General features: G+C 51.2%; 1 protein-coding gene across 1 annotated transcript in view; it reads right to left on the bottom strand.

The window, feature by feature from the left end:
- Nucleotides 1-26,458, bottom strand: part of CDH23 (cadherin related 23) — a 209,158-nt gene that overhangs the window by 74,266 nt on the left and 108,434 nt on the right. The window contains exons 11-13 of the mRNA XM_064716315.1: nucleotides 24,569-24,757; nucleotides 15,412-15,561; nucleotides 14,509-14,667 (exon numbers count right to left, since the gene is read on the bottom strand). Coding sequence (XP_064572385.1) covers nucleotides 14,509-14,667; nucleotides 15,412-15,561; nucleotides 24,569-24,757 — 498 coding nt within the window. The remainder of the gene's footprint in view (nucleotides 1-14,508; nucleotides 14,668-15,411; nucleotides 15,562-24,568; nucleotides 24,758-26,458) is intronic.

The raw sequence follows: 26,458 nt of genomic DNA, 5'->3' as shown, positions 1-26,458 counted from the left end.
ATTAGAGGCTTTCCCAAAACCCTCTAATTTTGTAGATTCCCACAGACATTCCTGGAGGTGCTCCATCCCAGGCAGAGCGTGAAAACTCTTCCATATGGAAATACTTGGGGAGAAGGGGGGTCACCCCACCATCTGCCCACACCAGCATCCTTCAGCCAACTCATTCTGGGGTTAATCCCCATCCTAACACCTGCCCCCAGCCCCTTTTTGGGTCCTCTCTCCCCAAAATCCTTGAGTTTTTCCAGCACCCTCAGCACTGCCAGCCCTCAATCTCCAGCCAGGATTTTTCCCATCCATTACTTCTGTGCCCACAACTGCTGTGAATCCCTCAGTTCCATTCATTCCTAAGTGGCAGAGCCCAGAAAAGCATTTTCCATGCACCTGGATGGGCTGGTGATGAGATAATGATTTACAGGGGGTCTGACAGTCCCCGAAAGCACGGGCAAAACGAATTCCCTTCATTTGGCCCCACACAATTGCACTCCTAAGTGCTTATTGCAGTGACAGACAACACTGGGAAAGTGTAATTTTCTTCTGACGAGGGGGAAAAAAAACAAAAAAGAAAAGATGGGGAAGGAGGAAGGTTAAAAGAAGGTTAGCAAGGAGGGAATGGGAGCCCTGGGGAGAGGGTGGCTGGACCACAAGCTGTGATGACATCAAAAGTGCCAGTGAGGCAAAAAGCCCCTGTGCTGAGGAGCCAGCAGGATGGGCAGCCTGGCTGTGCCCCATCCAGCACCTCAGCAGCCAGGCTAATTAATGTCCCTGACTTACACAGGGGAGGTGGAAGGTGAGGCTGCCTGGATGGCTTTCCTGGCAACTGCGCATCGTGGAGATAATGCTGGGCAATGGAGCAGGTTAGTTGAGCGTGACAGGGAACATGCTAAAAAAAAAGCCAAACCACGCACGCTCAGCATATTTAATTTGGGATCTTCACCTGTTTCTGCATTACCAAGCTTTTTCCCCTCTAAGGGTAAAAAAAAAAAGGATGCTCAGCTGCTCAAGCCCCCGGGGAGGCAACACACACTCCCTTTGAGGGCTGTGAGGGAGCACACGCCTGCAGAGCACCCCAAACCCCAGCGAGCTGTCAGCAATCCCAGGGTGCCAGCTGTTTTCCTGTGGCTTTTCCCAATCACTGACTCGTTTTCCCCCCCAGCATGCAAGCATCCATCCCCACAGCCCGGGGAGGGAAGGCATCTGGCTGGAAGTTTCTCGGGGTTCCACCTGGAGAAGCAATCAAATGGCTTTTACAGCTCTCCTCTCCTGCCCGGAATATTAAAGCAGGATTTGCCCACTGGAGCTTGCAAAAGGGCAGGAGGAAAAAGCAGGTCCACATCTGTACTTTTATGAGCTGTCACCAGCACAGACCATTTCTAAAAAAAAAAAAATAAAAATCCCACATTTGTGCAGCTAAACTCTGGGAGAGTGGCAAGAAGAGGGAGCCTGGATAACCCAAAGGATTAATTTACTGAGCTGCAGCATGGCATGAGCACCCGGCACACAAATCACACAGAAATATCACACAAAAATACCCATGGCCTGGCTCTCTGTCCATCTGCATGCCCCAGGCACAAATATTTGGGATGTTTTGTCCCACCAAGGGCCATCACATCCACCCTTCCCAGCCACGGGCAAGGCCAGCAGAGCAGGAGACAAAAGCGAGGAGCTGGTTCTGCTCTCGTGGGCAAATCTGCAGGAAAGGGCATGTCGTCCAATTTGTTCAGGAAACAATAGCAATGTTTGACATGTCATCAGGATTGATGGAGCAGAAATTTACATGGGAGAATTCAGTTTTAAACAGCTCCACGGAGCTTCACCCGGTAATGGTTTAGACATTCATCATCCGCCAGACCCACTCAACGACTCCTTAAACTGCCGCAGATTAACTCCGCTCGCAGCACGGCAGGAGCAGCCAGCACGGGCTCAAAGAACCAAGGAGAGCCTTCCAGGTGGCTCAGATCCCCCATGGAGACCCTGGGACAGCAGTCCTCCTCCTCCCAAATCGGCCAGACAGGAATGAGCAGCTGGAAGTTGGTTGAGCAGAGTGCATTGGAATGATGATCAGGGCTGCCATGGCTGAAGAGCCAAAACTCCCCCATGAAACCCCTGGGATGGCAGTTCTCCTCCCAAACTGTCAGACAGGGATGAGCAACTGGAAATTGGTGGCAGGGATGAGCAGAGTGCATTGGAATGATGATCAAGGCTGCCATGTTCTGCTGAAGAGCCAAAACTCCCCCATGGGACCCCTGGCATGGCAGTCCTTCTTCCACAAGTGTCAAGACATAGGGATTGAGCAGTCTGTGGACACCATGTGGCCCCTGCTATGTAGCTGAGAGCGTGTTGAGCATGAAAGGATCAGGGCTGCCACATCCTGTTGAAGAGCCAAAACTCCCCCTTGGAACCCCTGGGATGGCAGTCCTTCTCCCAAAACTGCCAGACAGGGATGAGCAGCTGGAAGTTGGTTGAGCAGAGCTCATTGGAATGATGATCAGGGCTACCATGTTCTGCCTGGCTAAAGAGCCAAAACTCCCCCATTAAACCCCTGGGACAGCAGTCCTCCTTCTCCCAAAACTGCCAGACAGGGATGAGCAACTGGAAGTTGAGCAGAGCGTGTTGGAATGATGATCAGGGCTGCCATGGCTGAAGAGCCAAACCCTTCCCACCTTTCCCACCGGAGCAGGTCCCGGCTCTGTTTGTTCTCCTTCGCCCTCTTTGTTTTCCCTCCCTCACATGCACAAAGCAGGAAATAAAAATTGATGGGGAACAAATTGCTTTGGCCAGGAGCTCTCTGCTTAAAAGAGTTGTGGCAGGAAAGCAATTACAGGACGTCAAAAAGCTGTCAGGCTGCTGGAGTGACCGGGCAGAGCCTCGTCCCTGCCTGCTCCAGCAAGATGCCTGTGGCTTGGGAAAGCAAACAAAAGGAGGATTCCCATCTGCTTCCTAGTTTTTTGTGGTTTTTTTTTTGGTTTTCTAGGAAAGATGTAGTTGCTGCTTGGGGCTGCCTGGGCAGCCACGGGCTGCTCAGACTGTGGTACAGGAATTCCAGGGTGGGAAGCCATGCCCTGGCATCCTACGGCTGATTTTTGGAGCCACCAAAACCTGCATGTATTAAGTAGGCAGCCATCCAAACATCCCTTCCTCGAGGCAACCTCAGGTCCCAGGGGAGTTACAGCTACCTGCTGGTAGCCACTGGGATTGGGATTTGATTTGTGATTCGCAGGAGACAAATGTGAAAGGCCAAGGGCTTTCGTGAGATGCAATCACCGAGCTGCGAAAGCTGAATGGAAAACCAATGGAAAACCTACTTAAAGTTATTATGGAATGACTTCAGTGGGGAAACAGCTCTTTTGTCAGCATTGCCTGGCCCAGCCGTGCTCTCTCCCAGGCTTTTACAGAGAGGCTGCCCGGTGGGAGGTGGCAATCAGAGCCGGTGGCTGGCTGGCTCTGGAGCCCAGTGGCTCCAGTGATTAGCTGGGAAGGAGGGAGTGAGGAATCAAGGCAATTCGGGGCTGCCACTGCTCCCCCAGCAGCTCCAAGGCATGCCCAGGGCCAGCAGCTCAATCGGCGCTAATGGCCCTGGAGGGCTGCGCTGAACCTGCACAGGGGGGAAAAATAGCCAATCAACCCCCCTGGGAATGGCAGAGCCTTTCCACACCTCTCCTGCCAGCCACCAGGGAAAACAAGAGCCTTCCTGATTGTGTTTTATAACAGCAGCCCCTGCAACATCAGCTCCACACAGGCGAGGTTAACACTTGCCTGGGCAGCCGTGATTTAGCGGGCAGTGATTTACTGGAATGACTGGAGACTGGGCTTTAAAGCACCAGGTGACAGAAGATGGCCCAAAAGTGAGATAAACAGCCTCTCTTCCAGCCTGGGTTTCCACTGGTGACACCCAAGACCATTTAAATGTCCACGGGTTTTACTGGAGCTGCGTGCAAGTTCTCTGCTAATGAACCGCATTGATTTCATATTCTCCTGTTGTCCACCTAAATGGCAAGTGGCACATCTCAGCGATTAAATAACCCCACAACTGCCTGGCCTGACATCTCAATCACCTCGCTGTTGGGTCTCTAATGAATTTTACAGCCCAGCAAAATGGAAGAAATTAAGGTCAAAGTCTGGTGGAGGAAATATAAATTCTCAATGATCACTAAAGTGTTTGCAAGGGCTCTGGGAAGCCGACCACGCCACCCACCATCTGCAGCTGCACCTCACCCAGGTGAGAGCCCAGCAGGCACAGGAGGGATAAAAACAAAGGAGGAGGGATGGGCTGGACAGGTCCTTGCCATGACATGGGACATGAACACGTGGCATTCCAGCCTGGAGAAAGGGAATGGCAAAACCCAAGTGATTTGCGCATCTAATGGTTCCAAATGCCCAGTTCAGGAGAATCGCCCTCATCTTCACACACCAATCTCAGCACGTCAGCAGCACCAGGGGCACCTCAAGGTCATCTGTGCAGGGGTGGCACTGCCTGTGTCACAGTGTCACTCAGCTGACAGCAGCCCCTGCACGCTGATTCCCATGGGAGCTCGAGGAATCGCAGCCTCGGATGCTTTGGGAGAGACCGAGGGCAGCTTTGAAATCAGATTAAAACCCCAGGAATGCTGGCTCCACAGGAACCCTGTGGGTGTAAAAGCATGAGGGGTCTGGGAGAGGATGGATCAAGGTGAGGACAGCGATGGCCCCAAAGGGAGTGCTGGGAGGGAGGTGTGAGGCCAGGGTGTTCACGTGGCAAAGAGCATCACCTTGGGAAAGCCTCTCCCTTGAACTCTCAGCCACATCCCAAATCACCAGGCAAAGCCAGCAGCAAAGGAAAACCACCAACCCCATCTCCTGCTGGGAACAGTGGGAGCCATGGGGGGAATCCTGCTGCCTGGTTGTGCAATTTGCACAGGAGCAGGGCTGCATTTGCTCCCTGATCTTCTTTTCCCTCTCACAGGCTGAATTGTTGGGTTTTTTCCTTTTTTCTTTGGTTGGGCCAGGCTGTGATTTTGTTTTGTTTTCCCACTTCTGCTCTAGCTGTGCATTTTTCCTGACAGCTCCATCAGGACGGGGAGAGGCTGCACAAGCTGCAATAAGTGTGTGTCTCTCTCTCTCTCTCTCCCCTCAGCTCTCGGGCTGTCATGATTCCTATTCCACCCCATTTCGGTCTCACGGATTGATATTTAGATTAAAGAGATAAACACAGCCAAAGAGCACTGGGCCCTGACAGAAAGACGAGGGCTTCAGATCTGTCAATCATGCCTGGTAACTCCCTCCTCCCCTTCCCTTTATTTACAGAGCTGGCTTGATAAGAATATTTAATGGGAACAAGGAGTGCAAGCATATTTTTGTACTTGTAAAAACCCAAGGAGCACGCAGGAAGAAGCCAAGCCATTCATGTTTAACTTTCCAGGCAATTTGGAATCATCTGCTTTGATTATTTAACTCTTTACTGTTTCTTGTGTTTGCAGTTTCCCTCTCCTCTTGCAGATAAAGGATTCAATTTTCTTTTAAGCGGCAGGGAAATTGGAAGAGATTTTGCTCTGTTTAAGCACAGCTGGAGATGGAGCACTGGGGAGGGGGGGACTGAGAACAACAAGATCAATTAAGATGCTGACAGGGAGGGAGAGCTGCGTGGGCCACAGGTGGGGAGAAGGGCTGGAGGAAAGGACAAAGCCCAGGCTTGGAGGACATCAGAAATGTCCAGCTAGGAGCTCTCCAGCCCCCAGGAGCTGCTGCTGAGACATGCTTTCATATTCCCACCAGTGCCCTCCGGATGCCCTCCCGCTTTCTTAGATCCTCTCCACATGTCTGAGCCTCTGCAACACCCAGCTTGCCCTGGACATTTGTCTGGCAGTCCCCAGTTACCACCACCCTGTCCATGCCCATGCCTCCTCTGCAGCAAGGACTCCCCAAGACATTTTCCACCCACATAAAGCAGAAGGAAAGGAGGAGGCTGGGCTGGGAGTCCTCTCGGTGTTTCCCCACCCTGTGCTTCCATAACCCATGTGAGAAGGCAGAGGAGGTGCAAGGCACCCCTAAGGCAGGTGGGGCAGGAGATTCCCTGCAGAGCAGGACACAAACTCAACACCCTGAGCAAGATGCAGAGTTGAAAAAGGCTGAGAAGCCCTGTGCTGCTCTCATGGTGGCACTCCTACTGCCCACCTCTGGTCCTAACGCTGGGAGAGCACCCCAGGTGCCACCAAAGGGACAGGGGATGGGTTATCCCACACTGATTCCCCATGGAAGGTCCCTGGATGCCTTTTTACTCATCCACTGATTTGCAAGGTATTTCCCCACCTCACTCCCTGCCTTTAGATGCTGTGTCCTGGTTCCATGTGATTCCACACAGCCTTCCCAAAATTAGGAGCAGTGTAGGTTTTCTCCTGAGGCTGGTCCTCAAGTCACCATCACCACATGAGAGAGAAGCAGAGCTCAGGGCGAGCCCCTCACCCACCAGCACCTCAGAGCTGCGGCCTCCACTACTCCCCAACTGTTCCTGCTCCCCTGAATTTATTTATTCTTCAAGAAAAAGGGGAAAGAAAAGCTTTGGAGATCACCAAGAAACAACAGACAGCAGCAGCTCCACAGGTGTTGGGGGACAGAGAGTGCCCTTGGCCACAGGGATGGTGGAAATTGGACTTTTCTGTCCGATTACACAAAACCATCCAAACCCATGGAGAAGAAGGTGAAGAAGAATGTTGGGGAAGACGAAACAGGAAAGCCTTATAAATATGATTGCCTGGCAAAAGATTTTGAGAATATGGAAACTATAAGTGAGATTGAAATGAAAGCAAGCTTTGAGATCCCTCAGTTACTGAACAACTGGAAAACAATGATGTAGCCAAATTGAAAGCAATCCCCTTTTGATGGAACAACACCCTCTGCTTGCAGACAGGCCCAAGGGTCAGAGCAGACCCTGCAGCTTGGCAGAAGGGCCCAAAGAGGAGTTTTTAGGGTTTAAAATGTAACACAGTATGGTAATATAATGATTCTTACAGGCTGTATGGAAATACTATAGGATTTGTATATTGTACTAGGTTGGTTAGTGAGAATCAGAATATTCAACACAGAAGGTGATTTATTGTATTGTAACGGGAACTTCACTCTCTTAGTTCTTGCCTCTTAACCCGTTTATTCTCTTATCCCTTTTACTCTGTTATGCTTTTACTCTCTGCCCCTCTCTCTCTCGGGCCTGCTCTGAGCTGTGGCTGCAGCTCCCAGCAGGGCCCTGCACCCAGGCCCTCTGCAATAAACCCCAAGTTCCATAACCAGAAGAAGATTTATTGTATTGTAACGGGAACCTCGCTCTCTCATCCTCTTTCCCACTCTCTTTACCCCTCTTTCTCTCTCTGGGGCCTGCTCTGGGCTGTGTCTGGCAGCTCCCAGCAGGGCCCTGCACCCAGGCCCTTTGCAATAAACCCCAAATCCCAGCAGGGCCCTGCACCCAGGCCCTTTGCAATAAACCCCAAATCCCAGCAGGGCCCTGCACCCAGGCCCTCTGCAATAAACCCCAAGTTCCACAACCTGGCTGCAGATATCTCTGGTCTCCATCCGTCCCAACTGTCCTACCCCTGTTACTCCTACAGAAGAAGGACCATCCTCTGCCCTAAAACCTCCACCTTGCTTTATATGGCCCTTGGCCACAGGGATGGCGGGATGCAGTGTGGGGTGAGTCCTGAAGGGAACCAGAAGAACCCCAAAACCTCATTCCACCACATCAGGGCTTGGGGTGGGACAAGCCCAGAGGGATCCAGCTCTCTGGGCATCCCACAGTGGCTCTGGGATGGCTGCAAAGCAGCGTGGTGGGATGTGGGGGCACCATGAGGGGATGCAGGAGCCCACAGACCATGGCACCATCCCTGCCAAACTCAAGGGCTGATGGCTGATTGGGGAAGTGATTTGCATCCTAAATAGCTGTTTATTGATGTCTGCAACTCTCCTGGCCAAGGTGGGGAAAGTACATTATTGCTTTCTTGTTGACTGGCGTTTACAGCTGGCTGGAAAGGAGGGGAAAGGAAATCAGACCAGGATTGATTTTCCCATCCCCAACAGGAGGCCAAAGAGAGATGGAGGCAGCAGAAGAAAACTGACAGCTGGGTGGTAAAGGAGAGGAACTTTGCCAACCAAATTAAAGGTTGATTTAATGAGGAGAGTAATGGAAGGTTAATTAGCACATTTACTTCATTAGGTTCCTACTAACAAGGCTTCTCCTGAGGAAGTGCAGTGGCAGGGAGGGGGAAGAGGAGAATCCAGGTGAATGGATGTGCTGGGGATGATGTTCAGGGAGGGGTCAACCCATGGAGAAAGGGATTGCTCAGGAATGTGAACCCATATGTGTGTATATATATATATTGAATGCACACCCATACATAAGAATACACAGGCTAATGCATTTACCAAAAACACAGGGACACCATCTCTTCACCTCTTCCATCAAATAATCTGAAAATTTTAATCCAGATTTCATGAAAAACCAGGGAAAGCAGTGGGGTTTTTTACACACAAGACTGCCTTAGAGGTTCAGGTTATCAAGCCCCGAGGGAACACAGTGCTTATTTTACCTGCCCTGCCACATATCAGGAGATACAGAGAATCATTCCTGGGCTGAAATCGATGCCTGCTGGTTGAATTGGACACCACAGTTTATAATCTGAAGTCTGCTGGAGATGCTCACACTGTTTCTGAGGGTCTCCAAAAGATAACTGAGGAAAGCCCACCAGCAGCTTGCCCAAAAGTATTTTGTGTGTTTGTGTGTGTTTGTGTGTGTGTGTGTATTTAAAGCTCTGAAAAGTCCCCACATCCATTTCAGACTCCCTGAGGGTGGTTGTCATCAGGATAAACCCAGCCCCAGCCCAGGCCAGAGGAGTTTCAGGGCTAGGAGGACACCAAGGCAAGGCAGAGCACGTAACCTCACAGGGATCTGGGAGGAGGATATCCCACAGAGAAGGAAGTCATGAACTCAGCGAGGCTTTGGGACAAATACTACACAAACCATCCTACAACCATACTACACAACCATGGTTTGCTACACAGACCATCCCAGACAGGTGCTGATGTGGTTTCCAAAGCATGGCTCATCTATCTGCTCCATGCCTGACCTGGCTGGAGCCAGCAAGAGCTGGCAGGAGAGGATCAGGAACAGCAGGGGCTAATGCCTGCTGGGAGATGCTTGGAGGAGAGCAAGGGGACAATTCATGCCCTGCAAGCCCCTCCATGCCTCCCTGTCTCACAATGAGGACTCTTCTGTCCAATTCCACAAAATCACCCAAACCCATGGAGAAGAAGGTGAGGAAGAAGGACCAGCCTCTGCCCTAAAACCTCCATCTTCCTTTATATATATATATATTACTGTATTCTAAACCCTTAAACTCTAAGTATTCCACCCTGTGATATCACACACTTCTATCCAAACTCCACACCCACAATCCCAGTTCTGTCATTCCATTTTGGAAGCTTCTCCACGGCCTCATATCAGACGCAGTGTTCTCCTGGGGGTCAGTGCCTGTCAGCACAGAAAGTCTGACATTCCCAGCATCCAGGGCTCCAGCAGGAGAGCAGAAAGGGGGTCAGCAGCTCCCCCCAGCTCTGTGCTGCTTGGCAGCCAGCTGATGGAGCCCACAGCCAGCGATCCCAGCCTGTGCAGCCAAGCCAGACCGGGGCAAATAAAGCAGAGAGGAGGGATCACGGAGCTAGGATTACTTTCCACACTTCCCTGGAGAACCATTTTTCTCCCGACACTTCAAGGCAAATCAAATGCATTGTTGTGTTAAAAACAAGTTACTCTTGGTTTGTTTGGGCTTTAATGATTTTGGTTATCAGAGCTTTTCAGGAGGACTTTGCTGCGCAGATCTGTGGAGTACGAGGAGCTTAAGGAGATCTCCCGCCCCTTAATTCCTGCCTCCTGCTGGGTTGCCTTAGCCCCCTTCCCCATTCTCCAGGTCTGGCAAATCCATCAGCAGCTGGAGCACAGCTCTGGGAGGCCCCTGGCAGCTGCTGGCAAAGCAGCAGTGTCCAAAGGCAGGTTTGGAGGGGCACTGTGCTCTCTGCTCTGCAGCTCTGCAGTGAGGCAGGACCCCGAGATGCCACAGGCTTTGTGCGACACAGGCTCACACTTTCCCTGAGCTTTCCCATCCATGCACTACCCCAGGGACAGGAGGGGATGCTGGGCTGAATTCCCCCCTCCTCTCCCTGCTGAGGGAGCTCACTGGAAGCTGGGCTGGCTGTTGGTGACCTCAGAAGCAAGGCCATGTTTATGTAGCTTCTTCCAGCCAAAAAAAACCTTGCCAGCTTAAAGCTCCCTCCTGCTCTCCCCCTGGCCAGGCTGCAGAAGAGCTCCTCAGGAGAGCTCCAGCAGAATCAAATGAGCTTTAAGGTTCCTGCCAACCTGAAGCATTCTTTCACTCTGATCATGGGCTGGGCACATTCATCCCCCAGCATGGTCCATCCCCAGAGTTTCCCATCCCATTCATCCTCCAGCAAAGTCCATCCCCAGAGCCCTACACTCTCTGCCAGAGCAGGCCCCACACCTCACCACACCTCTCCAGGCTCCATCCTTCCAGCCTGATCCTATCAGGAAAGGCAGCACCCATCAAAGCCACCAGGCAGGCAGGACCTGGTGGGGCTGTCAGTGCCCCAGTTAATCCAGGGTGCAGTGTGTGCTCTCTCTGCCTCGTTCCTGGAAGGCATGAAGTTATACTGGCTGCCTCCTTGCTCAAGAAGTGTGAAATTCCTTCCCTGACCTTTTCTGTTATGTTATTAAAAGGCTTCATGGCCAGTTGTTTCAGAAAAAAAAAATTGTATTTCAATATCTGCTGGTACTGGGGCAGAACTGGTCCATCTCTTCAGGATGAGCTCTGCTCACCTCCCTGCTTTGCCCCTGCTTCACAGGAGGTGCTTGGTGCTGTGTGGGACCTCCAAGCCTTTCCAGCCTGCCTTTTCCTGGGGGAAAATGAAGTTTGCACTGAGAGAGGCTTATAATAACTGCAGAGCCCTGGACAGGCTGCTTGTCCTTCAATGGTCACAGATGTGCAATGGACATGTAACTCCAAACAGCCATGATTTATGTGGCCTGGAAGCTTTGGCTGGGGTAAGGAGCCCTCCACACTGCAAAACCAGGAGTGTGTGGCCTAAGGGGCTTATCACATGTGTAAAGAGTCATGGAATCATTCAGGCTGGAAATGGCCCCGGAGATCATCGAGTCCAGCCATGAACCCAGCACTGCCAAGCTCACCACGCACCCACAAACAATATTGATGTGTTTTTTGGGCACTTCCAAGGATGGTGACTCCACCACTTCCCTGGGCAGCCTGCTCCAATGCCTGACCACCCTTCTCACTGAGGAAACTTCTAATATCCAATGTAAACCTCCCCGATACAACCTGAGGCTGTTTCCTCTTGTCCTGTCACTGGTTAACTGGGAAGATAACTCGACCCCACCTGGCTGCACCCTCCTGTCAGGAGCTATGCAGAGCCAGAGGAGCCTCCCTGAACCTCCTTTTCTCCAGGCTGGACCCCTTTTCCAGCTCACTCAGCTTGTCCTCATGCCCCAAGAGCATGGAGGCAGGAGAGAAAGCTGCCTTTGGGCACACTGTGAGCTCCCTGTACAGGGCAGGAGATGTTCCCAAGGAGCCTGGCCTCTCCAGATGTTCTTGTGCAAGCAAATGACCACCTGAGCCTAAACAATAAATGCCTTTCAGGCACAGAATTAAACAGACGGATGGATGGACAGGGAGATGGGGGGAATGCTAAGCAGAGAGCAAACAAAGTCTTAGAGGTTGGACAAGGTTGTGCCGAGCTAGGGAAGGGGCTGAGGTCTGACCAGGAATCCATGGATCTGATCCCACTGCTCCCTGGGCAAAGGGAAGGAGGCAGGGAGCTCTGGGTCCCTGCAGGTCTGGCTGCCTGCACTTGGGGTTGTTTTACAGTTGATTTATAGGTGTAACAAGCAATGTTTCTCTGCTGTCACTGACATGAGGAGCTGAAGTGCCGTAGAAACAAACGGCCATTTGTCACAGCAAATGAAGTCTGCTTGCTCTTTCCTTCTGCCTTTCCCTTTCAGCTGGCCATGCTGAGGGCAGCCTGGAGAGGGTAGCATTGAGGAGAGCCTTTCCCCTCCTTTCCCAGCCACAGCCAAGGTGGGATAGCCAGGATGCACTCACTAGAGGATGAGCAAACAAACCCTCCTTCCCCAGAACGCTGGGCTGGGCAGATCAGTGGGCTCCCCTTGCCTCAGCTCCTGTGGTTTTAGCTGCTTGTCTCCCTGCCAGGAAGGTGCTGCAGGCACTGCTCTGTCCTGCCAGCTGTGCCTGGCCATCTCCAGCAGCAGCTGGCACCAAGCCTCGTGCCACCCTTCAGCAACCACTCACCCAGCCCACACACTCCCCTCTTCATCCCTGCTCATCCATTTCCTTGACCCCACAAGCCACCTCGTTTATTTTTAGCACCCTGGAGCCCACTGTCTCTCCAAACTCAGACATTTTTGCACAAAGGAACACAAAAAGAGAGGAGCCAACAGAAGACTTCCTTCATGAGGATGTCATCCAGCAGCCACCAAAGAAGTGGGCATGGCATGTGGCTGGCCAGGCTTTCTCCAAAACCCCATCTCTAACCTGTCACAGACATCTTTTAATCTTTTCCTTGGGATTTTTCCTCCTGAGAAGCTGAGAGGCCTCAGGAGCAAAATGCAAACATTGATTATCTGCTGCTGTGGAATGCAACGGGTGGATCTCTGATTGGTCTCATGTGGTTGTTTCTAATTAATGGCCAATCACAGTCAGCTGGCTCAGACTCTCTGTCCGACACATAAACGTTTGTTATCATTCTTTCTTTTTCTATTCTTAGCTAGCCTTCTGATGAAATACTTTCTTCTATTCTTTTAGTATAGTTTTAATGTAATATATATCATAAAATAATAAATCAGCCTTCTGAAACATGGAGTCAGATCCAGTCTCTTCCCTCATCCTCAAACCCCTGTGAACACTGTCACACTAACCCTTATGTGTGAATACCCAGGAATATTCCTGAGCAAGTGGAAAAGAAGGAAGAAAAGGAGAGGAGGGATTTATTAGCAAGGAAAGCAGACTTTTTGTCTGCAGCACGTGGGACAGGTGGAGAGCTGGGCAGCGACCAGAGGGCTGCAGCTCAAAGGCAAGCGGCCACAGCAGGAGGAGCTGGTACTTTATGAGGGTTGTTAAAAGTTTGGGATCAGCTGGGAGGGCAATTTGGATTTCAGTGCTAATTGCATCCATTCTGATTTACCATAGAAGATTCAACTCCTGGCATTTTGTGTTCACTCTGAAATGCTGGCATAGCTGGAAGTTAGCTGGGGAAAGAGGAGACGCAGTAACAATCTCATTGTTTAGTGTCTGACGGCCTGACTAGCTAAACATCTGCTTGAAATATTAATAACTGTCAGATGGGAACAGCTCGGGGGCTCTATACAGTTTCACACCATCTGTTTGTAAAGTAAACACACTTACACACAGGCACATGCACCCCACTCTTTTGTCTGGGCTTTTAACCTCTGAGTGGGCATTCCTGCATGGATAGGGGACCAGGGGCTGTGCCTGGGGAGAGCAGGGGGACAAGGAGGGGGCAGGAGGGCAGCTGGAGCAAATGCATTGGAAAGGGAGCCAGGCAAACTCATTCACGACTAATGGTAGTGGCCGTAACACGCCCAAAGTGTAGCAGAGGGTTTGGTGCTCCCTGCTGTGATATTCCCCATCCCAGAGGAGCTTTGATGCCTTTTCCAGTGGTATTTCACCACAGGGTTTTGTTGTGGCTCTTGCACCAGGAAATGTGTCTTCTCCATGAAGATTCCAACCAACCCATGGAAGAGGAAACGAGCCCCATGGAAATGCTCCCTGCTATCACCACACCTCTGCCTGCCTCTGTTCTGCTGCCAGCCATGTGATGCCATGCTCTGCTAAACAGAATCATTCCCCTCCTTTTCCATTCTTTGCCCTTTTAATGGCACAACCGACATCAGCTGGGTTGAGGAAGATGATGGTTCCAAAGAGGGCAGTGAGAAAAGCCACACCAGGGCCACCGTGACCACTGGTATTTGGTGTCTGCAGGTGAAATGCAGTGCATTTCTCTCTTTGAATTCCTGGTGTGGCAGGAAACACACACACATCTTCCAGAGAACAGGGAAGGTCAAGACATCTGCTCCAAAAGCACATGAGAAGTCTACACCCCACTAGCCTTCCAACTTCTGGGGCAAATAAAGCGGAGAGGAGGGATCACGGAGCTAGGATTACTTTCAACACTTCCCTGGAGAATCAGGGAACCTCCATTTTTGTGCAGACACTTCAAGGCAAATCAAATGCATTGTTGTGTTAAAAATGGTTGTTTTGGTTTGGTTGGGCTTTAATGATTTTGGTTATCAGAGCTTTTCAGGAAGACTTCAGGTAAGCCCCTCCACCAGCATCTCCTGATGCTCCCTTCCCAGGCTAGCCCTTGGAGAGGGACACCACAAAGCCAACACAGGTGCTCAGCAGAGGGAGCTGGGATGCTCCTACTCACGTGGACCTGGAGGACAGTGGTGCCCACGGTGGTGTTCTCCAGGAGGCTGACGTTGTAGAGGGCCTTGCTGAATATGGGCCGGTTGTCGTTCTCGTTGATCAGGTTGATTTTCACCCGCGCGAAGCCGACGTGGTCCGGGACGCTCTCGTTGGCAAAGAGCTGGGCAAAACAGGAGGGAAAGGTTGGAGATGCTGGGGAGCTTGGGAGAGTTACCCATCCTTCTTTAGTGGAGTAAACAAAGGTCTCCTCAGCTCCCTCACCAGCTGAGCCAGCTCAAGGCAAGCCACCAGCAGAGCTGGGCCAGGAGGACGGGGAGGGTTTTGGCACCTGATAGGTGCTCTTAAAACAAAGTTTTATGCTCTATAAAGCTTTTATGGCCCTGCTCTGCTTAAGCTCTTGCAGCTGAGCCTTTGGATGTTGGAAAGAGAAAGTGCAGAGCCAATCTCTTCCCCACCTCCTTCTTTATTATAATTTCCGATTTTTTGGCTCTTTTGTAGTGCTCCACTGTTTCACAGTGGGGATTGTGATAGAATGGTTGGGGTTGGGAGGAACCTTTAAAGGCCACCTAGCCCAACCTCCTGCCACGGGCAGGAAGATCTTCCACTAAAACCCATCCAACCTGACCCTGAATTTCCAGCAATGAGACATCCACCTCTCTGGGTATCCTGTTCCAGTGTTTCACCACCCCCATGGAAAAAACCTTCCTTACAGCTAATTTAAATCAACCATCCAAAGCCATCCCCGTTTGTCCTTATGGCAACAGTCCCCACTGAAATATTTGCTCCATCTTTCTCCTATGCCCTCTTCAGCTACTGGACAAGAGGGAGGAAGATGTTGAATGATCATTTTTAGGTCATGCTGGAAACTGTGGCTGTCCCACAGAGCCCAGGGGTGCAGCCTTACCGAGAATTCATAGCGGGGAATGGTCTCGAAGTCCAGCGGCACCGCCACGCGCACACGGATGTCCGCCTTCCCCTGGATGGAGGTGGGCGAGATGATGAAGTGGTTGGAGTTGTTGCCCACTAGGTAAACCTCAAAAACGCTGTTGGGTCCCTGGGAAAGGAAAGAGCAAGGCTGGTGTTTTATTTTGTTGAAGATTGCAATGCAAGATGTTTTCCATTACCATCTGTATGGCAGATTATCTTTGTCAAGTAGGCAGTTTGCCTTATCTCTCTCTTTGAGCGACCACATTCACTCCTCCCTCGGGAGGGGACATTGCTGATAACAGACTATTGAATGTCTCTGCATGACTGATAAGAACTATAACATCCCATTGGGAGATGCTCCGCCCAGGGGGAGGAGCCAAGCATTGCTACCCAGATATAATCCAGAGGAGGACAAGCATTGTACCCAGATTATCACAGTTTGAGACACCAGCACGGCTTTCTCCACGGGATTCCCCAGAGGAACAGCAGCTGTCTCTTCTTCCACTGGATCTTCAGAGGAAGAATACATCCTTCTCTACAGGACCCCCTTGCTCCAACAGAACCACCCCTGACACTGCAGGAGGGCTGAGCCACATTTCCAATGGGACTGCCACCAACACCCTGACCCACAGGGTGTCAGGTTGAGTTCTGACTCTGTCAGTGTTGTTCTGCATTGTTTATTTTATCCTTTTTTTTCCCCTTTCTCTATTAAATAACTATTATTCCCTGCTCCCATATTTTTGCCTGAGAGCCCCCTTTATTTAAAATTCATAGCAATCGGGAGGGGTGGGGAGGGTTTACATTCTCCATTTCAGGGGAGGCTCCTGCCTTCCTTAGCAGACTCCTGTTTTTCCAAACCGAGATCTATTTACAAAATCCATGTGCGCATGATGGGAGTGGGAATGTGCCCCTAGGATGGGCCCACGCAGCACACAGAGGGAAAGTTCCTTTTGAAGGTGCACACACCACACAGGGGGTCACACACTGGGATTTCACTGCCTCAGGCTGCGGGCACAGCCTGAGCGCCTCTCCCACACAGAAGGCTTTTCCCACTAAGGCAGCTCCAACTGGGAACTGGGAAAACTCCTCCTCTCCCAAGACCTGGCCAGCAAAGCAGTGAGGACACCGACCTACTGATGCTTTTGGAGCCTTGCTCTGAGCACAGCCCCCTTCCCAGAGCACAGCCCAGCAGAGCACATGAAAAGCAAGCTCAGAAGCTGCCAGAGATGAATTTCCAATTTTCCCTGAATGACCTCCCTCCTATCAGAAAAAGTGGCCAATTAAATGCACGAAGGGGCACTAATAGCAAAAGCTGCCTAAGTGTGACCGCTGAGAGCGGGTGACATGAGCAGAATCTCTGCCTTGCCCTGCTCCCTGCACACCTCCAAGCAATCCATGGAGCTGAGGGCACACTGAGCATCTCCCAGTGGAGCCCCACAGCAGGAGCAAGCCCTGAGGACACCCACAGAACCACACAAGGGCCCCCAGTGCCTCGGGAGCCCAGCAGTGCTCTGCTGGTGGACAGTGGGAGCATTTCAGGGTAGATTAGCATCTTCCACGAGCTGTTTTAGTGCTGAATGAGGAAGTGAGGGATGATCCCAACACCCCAGACACACCCCTGGGAGGGAGGGAGCAGAGGATAGAGAGAATGGCAGAAGGAAGCATTACTTCCCAGGCTATTTTGTGCCCTACCCTCAGGGTGTCAGTTTACAACAAATGGCCATTTCCCACTTCCCACCAGTGACAAAAAGCTACTCCATGGAGGAATTCCTGCCCATCTCTGCTGAGGAGCCCTCAGGATCTCTCCCAGGGCCTGCACCCTCCCTGCAGTACATGAGAGCACCTTTTGTGGCAGCGAGATGAGAGGGATTTTCTTGGAAGCCAGAGAAGAGTGAGTTTGTTGGAGGCACGAGATAAAAGTTGAAACATCAAAAGAAATCCAAGTATTTGCAGGAAGAGAGCCAGGTGGATTAATTCCCCTCTAGCTGGGGAAGGAGATCAGCTCCAGATACCCACTATCCCTAATTAGCAGCCCCTCCAGTGCCTCAGTCTCCCCACGTGAGGTCTGGAGAAGGGGGATGCAGCTGCCTCTGGGGAGGGCTGCTGTGAGTTGCCATTTATATATTTATTCAGCTATTTATTTTTTTTGCCTGGGCCCCCATGCTGCTTTCCTTGCTCCTGGTTCCCAGAGCTTGCGAGCCCCCTGCAGATGCCTGAAAGCACATCTGAATATTCAAATTGTTATCAGCTGCCCAGCAGAAGGGCCTGGCTAAGCCAGGCTCACAGCAAGGACCCCCCACTCCAGAGGAAGCCACGGGGAGCTGCTTACATTTCCCTCACCCCTTCCTACCTGCTCCTGCCACCCAGAGCAAACAACGGATTTGAAACGTGGTTGGGAAGAGGAAAAACAAGCGCTGCATCCCCGGGCTCTCAAAGGGCCTGGTGTGCAGTGATCACAGCCTGCATCATCTCCTCGCAGTGCCAAGGGTGAGGATGAGGATGTTATCAGTGACCTGCTCTATGTGCTCATTCCCCTCTCCACCCCCTGACCTCCCATCTCCTGCGTGGCTCGAGTTTTTCCCCACCACTGCAAACAAACCGAGCCCCTTGCCTTCCTTTAGAGCCACAAATTAGGGAGCAGCCTGCCAAAGCTCAGCAACCCTCCCACAATAAACCTGTCTCCCTCTGAAACAAATGAACCCATAAAAAGCAGGTTTTGGAAGAGGGAAGTTTGCTATCTCCCAACGCCGGGGTGCAGCTGGGCATTTTCCAGCTCCTCTCATCCCATGCCAGCACTCGGGGCCTGCCCTCGCCATGCCTCAAGGCTGCTGCCCACTGCCTCCTTCCTGGCATTCAAATCTCCCAGGCAGCACCACAACTGAGGGAAATTTTGGGTTGATTCAAAATTTTGGGTTGATTCAGCTCAAAGACAGCTAGAGCTGCAGTTGAGTGTAATTCTGGCTTTGTTCTCCTCGGAGCGCGTAACTGGAGCTGCCACACCAACCTGAGACCCAAACCCTGCTTCCAAAACAGCCATCCCTGGCTGGTCACACAGCATTTTTGGACAATTTGTGACAGGCCTGGTTGGCAGCCTGAAATCCCCTCTGAAATTGCAGGGGAGAGCCCAGGGCACAAGCAGGAGGGACTCAGGAGCTCAGGTGTGGGATGGCAGCAGGTGGGTACAGCTGTCACCCCAGAGATCTGAAACTCCAGGTGGGACCTGCTCATGCATCTGCTGTGATTCATGGACAAAAATCTGCTCCCCCAGCTTGCAATCCACACTCACGTGGCAGAGTTCAGGAAACCCCTGCTCCCACCAGGGAGCACCTGCTCCCACCACATCAGCTGCTTCAGCTGGGGCTGAGGATGGATCATTGTCTCTATTGGTGCTTTTTCACCCACTGTCACCTGCTGGCTTCATCCATCACTAATGCTCCCACTCAGCCCCTTCCTTGTGGCAGCACACCGAGAAATGCTTCAGGAAGGATTCCACCTTCCAGCACACCCAGAAATGCTTCAGGAACGATTCCACCTTCCAGCAGTCACAGCAAATGTTTAACATCACTTACCAATGGCTACACAAGAAAACAGGGTAAAAAATAAAATAAGCCAAATCCCTAGACAAGCAGACAACCCTTCCTCAACAGCGCCATTCCCTGAGGCATAGGGGTAGGCTGATTTCCTGCAATCATTTCCAGCACAAAGTGAACTAGGCTTGGGAAAAGCAGCCTGGGAATCCTCACTTTTGTCCTTTTCACGCTGCCTCAGTACAGATTTGCCTTTGGGCCCCTCAGTGCAATTTGCTTTTCCAAAATGGAGAGCCCTGCCTTCCCGAAGCACAAAATCCAGTGCAACTCCAGCTTTCCTCCCAGTCACTTTCCAGGCACTTTCTGAGCTATTACCTGCAACAAGCTACGGAGGATTTAATATCCTTCATTCTGAATTCATTCAAATTCTGTTTGGAAGGAAAGAGCTGAGAGTCCGGGAGTGCAGGTGAAGGAAGGGGAAAGAAAAAGTTGGGGGGTTTTTGAAAGCAATTAGTGCCTTTTTGTAGGATAACTTAGGCCTGGCTCTAGTGAGTCAGACACAAACAGTACTTAATCCCTCCTCTGAAAACACAGGGCATGAAGGGGTTATTCCCTGCACCCATTTCAAAGCATTTAACTCAGAACAGCCTCTCTGGGTGCTGCCTGCATCTCTCCCAGTGCCCAGCCAGCTTGGGAAGCCAGCACCCCTTCTCTCTCCTGTGCCAATAACCCTTTTGAGAGCTCACTGGGCACTGGCACTTGTGCCCTGCATCCCTAAGGATCTCACTGGGCTGGCAGGCAATGCAGGATGCCTGGAGCAAGATGCTCCCCAGCCCTTCTGATCCCCCTTCCCACGCTAGCCACCCTATTCTCCCACCTTTTTGTCCCTCCTAAGTGTCAGCCCTTGCCTGCTCCCCCTCTCCTGGAGGAGTTTTCTCCTTCCCTGCTCTCCCCAGGTTATCTGCTGAATTCCACACACGCCTGCACAGACGGGGATCAATCCGAGGCTGCCTCGCCTTCAGCTTATCTCTGCTCCAAATGATTGATTTTCCCTCTTTAAGGGTAATTTGCTGGTGAATTCCGTGTATTGCAAAAACCCCTGTGAAATCTAATTCAGCCCGAACTGGCAGCTGGCACTTTGGGGAGAGAATACTCGTGTGCCGTCAATTCCCCTTTACAGTTCCTTGCCATGTAGATCATATTTATAGTGCTTGTGCCTGTCATATGCATATATATGCTCTGGATGAATCATATATTGCCACCTGCACACTCATGGGCACACAGGATATCCTGGTGGGGGTCTCTGGTGGAGCTCAGTGCAACAAAGAGAGCGTATTCCCACAGCCCAGATTTTCCTTATTTAAAATTCCCCATTTACCTTCCTCGATATGCTTATTTTAGAGAATTGTTTCAAAATGATTTTAAAATGTCAGGCCATCGTGGTGGTGCTTCAGACAGCTTCTGCCCTTTTCTTCCTCTTCACTCAACCATGCAGAGCTGGTTTCCCTGGCATGCCCTGGCAGAGCAGGCTGCTGCTCCCCTTAACAGGAATCCATGGAAATGGGGGATGCCCCAAAGGATGCCCTGCTCCTTTTCCTGGATGGCCAAACCCTTGCCTTCTCCCTGTGATACTGCATCAAGCCACCAGCATATCCAAAAAGGACATCTTTGTCTCCCAAATCAGCATCCATCTCTCCTAAATTCCAGCCCAGTAGCAGATGAGAATAAGCAGAATAGAATAGAATAGAATAGAATAGAATAGAATAGAATAGAATAGAATAGGTAGAATAGCTTCTGCCCTTTTCTTCCTCTTCACTCAACCATGTAGAGCTGGTTTCCATGGCATGCCCTGGCAGAGCAGGCTGCTGCTTCCCCTAACAGGAATCCATGGATCTCAGAGCCATAGGAAATGGGGGATGCCCCAAAGGATGCCCTGCTCCTTTTCCTGGATGGCCAAACCCTTGCCTTCTCCCTGTGATACTGCATCAAGCTACCAGCATATCCAAAAATGACACCCCTGTTTCCAAAATCAGCATCCATGTATCCCAAATCAGCATCCACGTTTCCCAAATTCGAGCCCAGCAGCAGATGAGCCCTCTGAGTTAACACCAACCTGTCCCAGAGCTCAGGGCTCTTGTTCTCAGTCTGGGAACAACCCTTGCTGTAAAAGCAGATAAGTCAGTGCTTCTGCCTCACACACAGCATTTATGTGAGCCACCCTGCTGAACCACCACAATGTGGATGAGGAGAACCCAACCACAGCCTGGGAGTGTCCAGTTGAGTGCAGGCTCAGCCTAAACACTGGAAAACCTCAATGGATTTTCCTAAGCAGCTCTTGAATGGCTTGGGAAAGCTGTTCAAGGGTCTGCTCTCTGTGTGGCAGGGAGAGAAGCTCAGCTGCACAGCAGATAGTGCTTTTTTCTTGGCTCACAGAACCCCAGAATGGTTTGGGCTGGAAGGGATCATAAAGCTCAGCTCATTCCAACCCATGGGCAGGGACACCTTCCACGAGACAGGTTGCTCAAGAAGGCTGAATCAAAAACCCTGTGCAAACCCTGTGTACTCATTTCCCTCTCAGTAAATCCTGGAGAATGCAGAAAGGAAAAGCAGCACACCTGGCTGAACACCCCAAATCCATCTGTGGGGCCACCTCAGCTCAGCTCAGCTCAGTTGCCTCCTCTTGAGGAGCTCCCCATCCCACCTCACAGCCCCCAGACCACGGCTACATTTGGGGTGAAATGTGGGGTTTTGCAGGGGCTGGGCTATGAGGAAGGGCTTCTCCTTGGAGACACTCGCTTGGGAACTTTGTCTGAGAGGTTAATGCCAGCTGAGCTGCAGAAAGGCACTTACAGCACAGAGGGAAAGCCAGGCATAGGCTTTCAAGTGTGGTCTTGTGTGCCTCAGAAATGCATTTTTAAGTGCTTTGCTGAATGGTTTAATCTGACTCCTTCCAAAAGCCATCATTTCAGTTTGTGCAAAACACACCAGAAGAAAGAAAGGCCAAAAACCCCACGGTTAAAAAAGGCTGTGTGGGCCTGGCTTTGAAAAGCCTTGTTTAACAGCCTTGGCAGCCCACATGGTGCATGTTAAAGGCCAGACCCATGTGACAGCCCTTTCCCCAGCTCCACAAAGGCACAATGACAGGAGAAAACCACCCAGACCCACAGGACCCCTGCATGGGGCACAGTCCAGGCTGCTCCCTCAGCAAGCTGGAGGGCTAAAGGAGCAATGCCTGAATTCTCCAGAGGGGCTCAGGAAATAACCCAATCTGCCAAGGGAATCTCCCAGGACTCTGTGACATAAGGTGGGGGCAGGAGACACACTCGAGCAAAGCGATCTTCTCAAAGACTCCGGTTTTGATTTCCCGTGTCTCAACCCATCTGCTCTCATTTATTTCTCTCTCTGCTTCCCCTGGAGGTGTGTACAGCTCTCTCCTGGTTTCCCTCTGCCCCTCACACAGATGAGTTGTGTCATCTCCAGCGTGAAGCCAGTGCTGCCAGAACAGCTCCTGTCAGCCCCGTCCTCAGTGCCATCCCTGCCTGAAGTTCTTGGTCCTTGCCAACACATCCCTGCACCCACAGAGAGAAGAGAGAGCCTGGTGCCACCTCAGCCACCTCCAATCCAGATGGTTTGTAAACCCCTCACAGCTCTCACGGGGCGCTTGAGCATCCAAACTATCTCTGCCAGGCAGCTACAGAACCTTTCTGTAATTTTTTTCACTGAAACTTGGTGGGTCTTCAGGGCTCCACAAATACTTCCCTGGGAAGCAGTGCTGCCTGCAGGTGCAGTCCTACTTCTATCTCATGCACATCTTTTTCATAAGATGGCCATCTTTTCCCTTTTTTTCCCTCCAAAGTGCTACCTTGACAGTTAACCCAGTTGCAAGCATCCATGAGAGGAAATAGGTAAGATCCATCACAGGATAATGCAGGAAAAAAAGGTAACCAATTGCTTATAACTTTTCTCCCTCCAGATATTCCAAGAATCAGCTCTCCTCTGCTTCTTATCAGTGAAAATAATGCCACGGTCAAAGCAATCTGTGTTAATATGATGGTCTCTGAAGACGTGTACAGCAAAACTCCTTCAGACTCCCTCAGCACAAGAGATCCTCTCTCAGCAGTTTTGAAAATCTCAGCTAATTCTTTTGGGGAAATCTCAGGAAGTGAAAGAAATACATCAAAAGAACAGCGTGTATTTTTTGCTGGTGCGATGGGGAAGGCGAGGCTATTTTTTATTCTCCCATTTTAAAATTAGCAAGGCTGAAAAGTGAATTCTTGAATGGGAGTCACTCCAGTAAAATGAGCTTTTAACCAGAAATAATGACAGATCCTTCATCCTGGTGGCACAAACAGAAGTGTTACAATGCCCTTCAAGAATGGATCTGCTGACATCTCTCAGCAAGCACGACAGCAGCTCTATTCAGAAACTATCCTAAGCATCTGTCATATCCATATCTTCTTTATTAGCAATTGACATTTTCAAGAAAAAACAGTCTCTTTATCTGCTTAATAGCTCATCTGCACCTCTTCAGGCTGAACTCATAACTCCTGCGTGGTGACATCATGTCACCAGTAACTTATTAGTTCTGTGTCATAATCACTTCAGATGGAAAAAAATGGGATTTCTGGGCGGCTTGACGAGGCGGGGTGAGCTCCACCCAGGGCTGGGGAATGGCAAATCCATCTGCTCAGTCAGAAAAGGCAACTTGAAAGATGCACATTTTAGCTGACCCACCAGGATTTTGGGGGCTTGGCAGGGGGGATGTTTTGTTTCCCATTACCTGAAGCATCAGGAAAACATCCTGGTGATGCTTTGCCATGATGCTGGATGGAGGTCTGAGCCACCTCTCTAGTGGAAGCTGTCCCTGCCTGTTGGAACGAGCTGATCTTTCAGGTCCCTTCCAATCCAACCCAACCCATTTATGATGGCATTTATTGTGACAAACCCTCTGCCCTCACCTCCTGCTCAGCCCTGAGAGTTTTGGACAGCTCACCATGAGGTGTCAGCACTGCTTTGGAGCAGGCAGCGTGGCGGGGCAGGGGGGAACCAGCACACAGGAGCAGCCAGACGTGAGCTGCACAAGTCAAATAATCAGAGTAATTGAGGGCTGGGAGCCCAGGGCTGGAACAGAGGCTGCAGTCCCAAGCACGGCATGGATCGGCGCGTGACAAACAGGAGCGCTGCTGACACGTGGGAGCAGCAAGGCTCCAAAGCTCCTGCCTTGTTTGCAGTGATGGACTGGTATCCCAGTCCTGCCCACTCCCAGGGGCATCTTCCACATCCTCCCCGACTTAGCTGGGGGCTCCTGTCCTCCCTGTCCCAGGAAAACTCGTCCTTTGCTAAACCTGGCAAAGCAGTGCCTGACAGAGCCCTCAGCAGCAGGCAGGGATCAGCCTCCCAGACAATCCTGTTTTCTGGCTCTCAGGGGCCCTGCAATCCTGCACACTGGGGGGGGAAACTGGGCTCGGGGGACACAGAAGACAGAGCAATGGCAGCAGTGAGAGATGGAAAAGGAGATGTTGGGACAGAACCATGCAGTGACTTCTCCCCTGCCCACCCCGAAACCCAACCAGTGCTATCCCACAGAGGAGGGAGAGGAAAGCTCACCTCATCCTTGTCCTGCACCTGGATGTAGAGGGGCAGGGCGAAGCCCACCTGGGCCAGCTCTGTGATGGCCACGCTGTACTCGGAGCTGTTGAACTCGGGGGCGTTGTCGTTGACGTCGATGACCAGGATGTTGAAGGTGGTGGTGACGCTGGCGTTGGAGGGCGTGCGGTCATCGTTCAGCTCTGTGCCCTGCAAGGACACAAAACAGGGCGGCCTTTGCTCTCCAGAAGGAATGAATGTAAAGACAGCGTGCACAGTGAGACACTCTTGCAGCTTTCTCTTCCTCCACTTTGCCACGGAAGGATTCCCAATTGGCTCTGCCATTGTTCCATTAAAACATAGAGATGTCAGACCAGCTTTCCCATCACTCACACTTTAGTCTCACAAAAACCTTCCCAGGGGTTTAACATTTCCCTCAGCATGGCTGTGGCCAAGTTCTCCTGCAACAGGTTGGCAGGATCTGGAGTTGCACAACAACAGGAGATTTCCCTGCCACAAGCACTTAAACAAAGAAAATGTCCTTTGTGAGATGTAAGGGACAGTCCACAAAATAAGGGAAGGCTCAACAGGGCAAAGAGCACTTCCACTCTCTCCTCTGCCATCCCTGATGTGGGACTGGGAGCTGACAGTGAACCTCTCAGAATGCTGAAAAACATAGGGATGGAAAACTAGGGCACCAGAGGAAAAGAAGACTTAGACCTTAAAATAGGTTTGGCAACACGTGCCTAAATACAGAGCTGAGTCATGAGTCCACATCACACCTCTGTCTCAAGAAGGACTTTAATTCTGCCTTCCCAAGAAGAGAGTGCAGATTTTAATGCCAGAGAAGCAGGACTCATGGAACAGCCTTTTCAAGGCGAGTCCCTCCTCTTGTCCTCTGGATAATCTTGCTTTGCTGTGGGCAGGGAAAAGCAACGCTCTCACGACCCACACGGCTCATTGCTATTCACTGCTTCTGCACACAGCAGCAGAACAGGCTGATCCCAGCGAGGAGCAACCCAGCTGTATTTTCACTGTGTGCTCCAGGATGAGAGCAGCAGGGAACATTTTGGGTGCTGGGGATGCGGGATGCACAGAGCTGGCATTTGCGGGAGGACGCGAAGTTGGTGGGGAGAGGACATGGAAATCTGTCAGAGCAACAGAACGTGGCTGGAACTCCATTGTCATGCAGGCAGGGAAACGGGCAAGTTTTCAGGCTCACAAACCTTTCCAAGATGAAACAGATATTTTTGTCCCTATTAAAACCAGACAGTCTTTCCTCTCTTGATTTTTGAAACTATAAAAGCCTGAATGAAGCTATACCAGGGGTGGGTGAGATCTCCTCCTCACACACACAAAGCCTCATGGTGTGAACTGTGTCTGGGACCTAGAGGGGTGATTCCTTGTGCCTCTGCCCCCTCCAAGGAAGCATCACACTTGCCAAAACAAGAAGGCAATGTGCTGGCTGCCTCCCTCCCAATCAATGACCCTTCCTACCCTGCTGATTTTTCCCCACCCCGGCCCAGCAGAATCCATACTTCTAAATGTGTTTCCAACCAGCTGCCCAGCTTGGTATTGATTTTAATTACAGGGCTGTGAGCAGAGCCAGGGAGTCACTCTCAGGTGGGGCTGGAGGGGCTGGAAAGCCACATTCCATTGCCTTTTCTTGACAAGGCAACTTCCAGCACCCCTCCCTCCCGTGCCAGGAAGGCACAGATGATGCCCTGTTACACCACTGCCTGCTGACAAGGCAAAATGTCCTGTTTATCCAGGGCTTTGGTGGGGAGAAAGAGGGAAAACAGGCAAAAGTAGGCACAATTCATGTTCCTGAGCATGTGTCTGGTGCTATATGCAAGCCTGAGGTATCTGCATGCTGCCAGCAGGCCAGCCATAGCTAGGATGGCAAAAATG

The sequence above is a fragment of the Zonotrichia leucophrys genome, chromosome 6 (assembly GCF_028769735.1).
Source record: "Zonotrichia leucophrys gambelii isolate GWCS_2022_RI chromosome 6, RI_Zleu_2.0, whole genome shotgun sequence".
NCBI lineage: Eukaryota > Metazoa > Chordata > Aves > Passeriformes > Passerellidae > Zonotrichia > Zonotrichia leucophrys.
The sequence above is the reverse complement of the archived record's forward strand: the minus strand, read 5'-3'. Positions and strand labels throughout refer to the sequence as shown.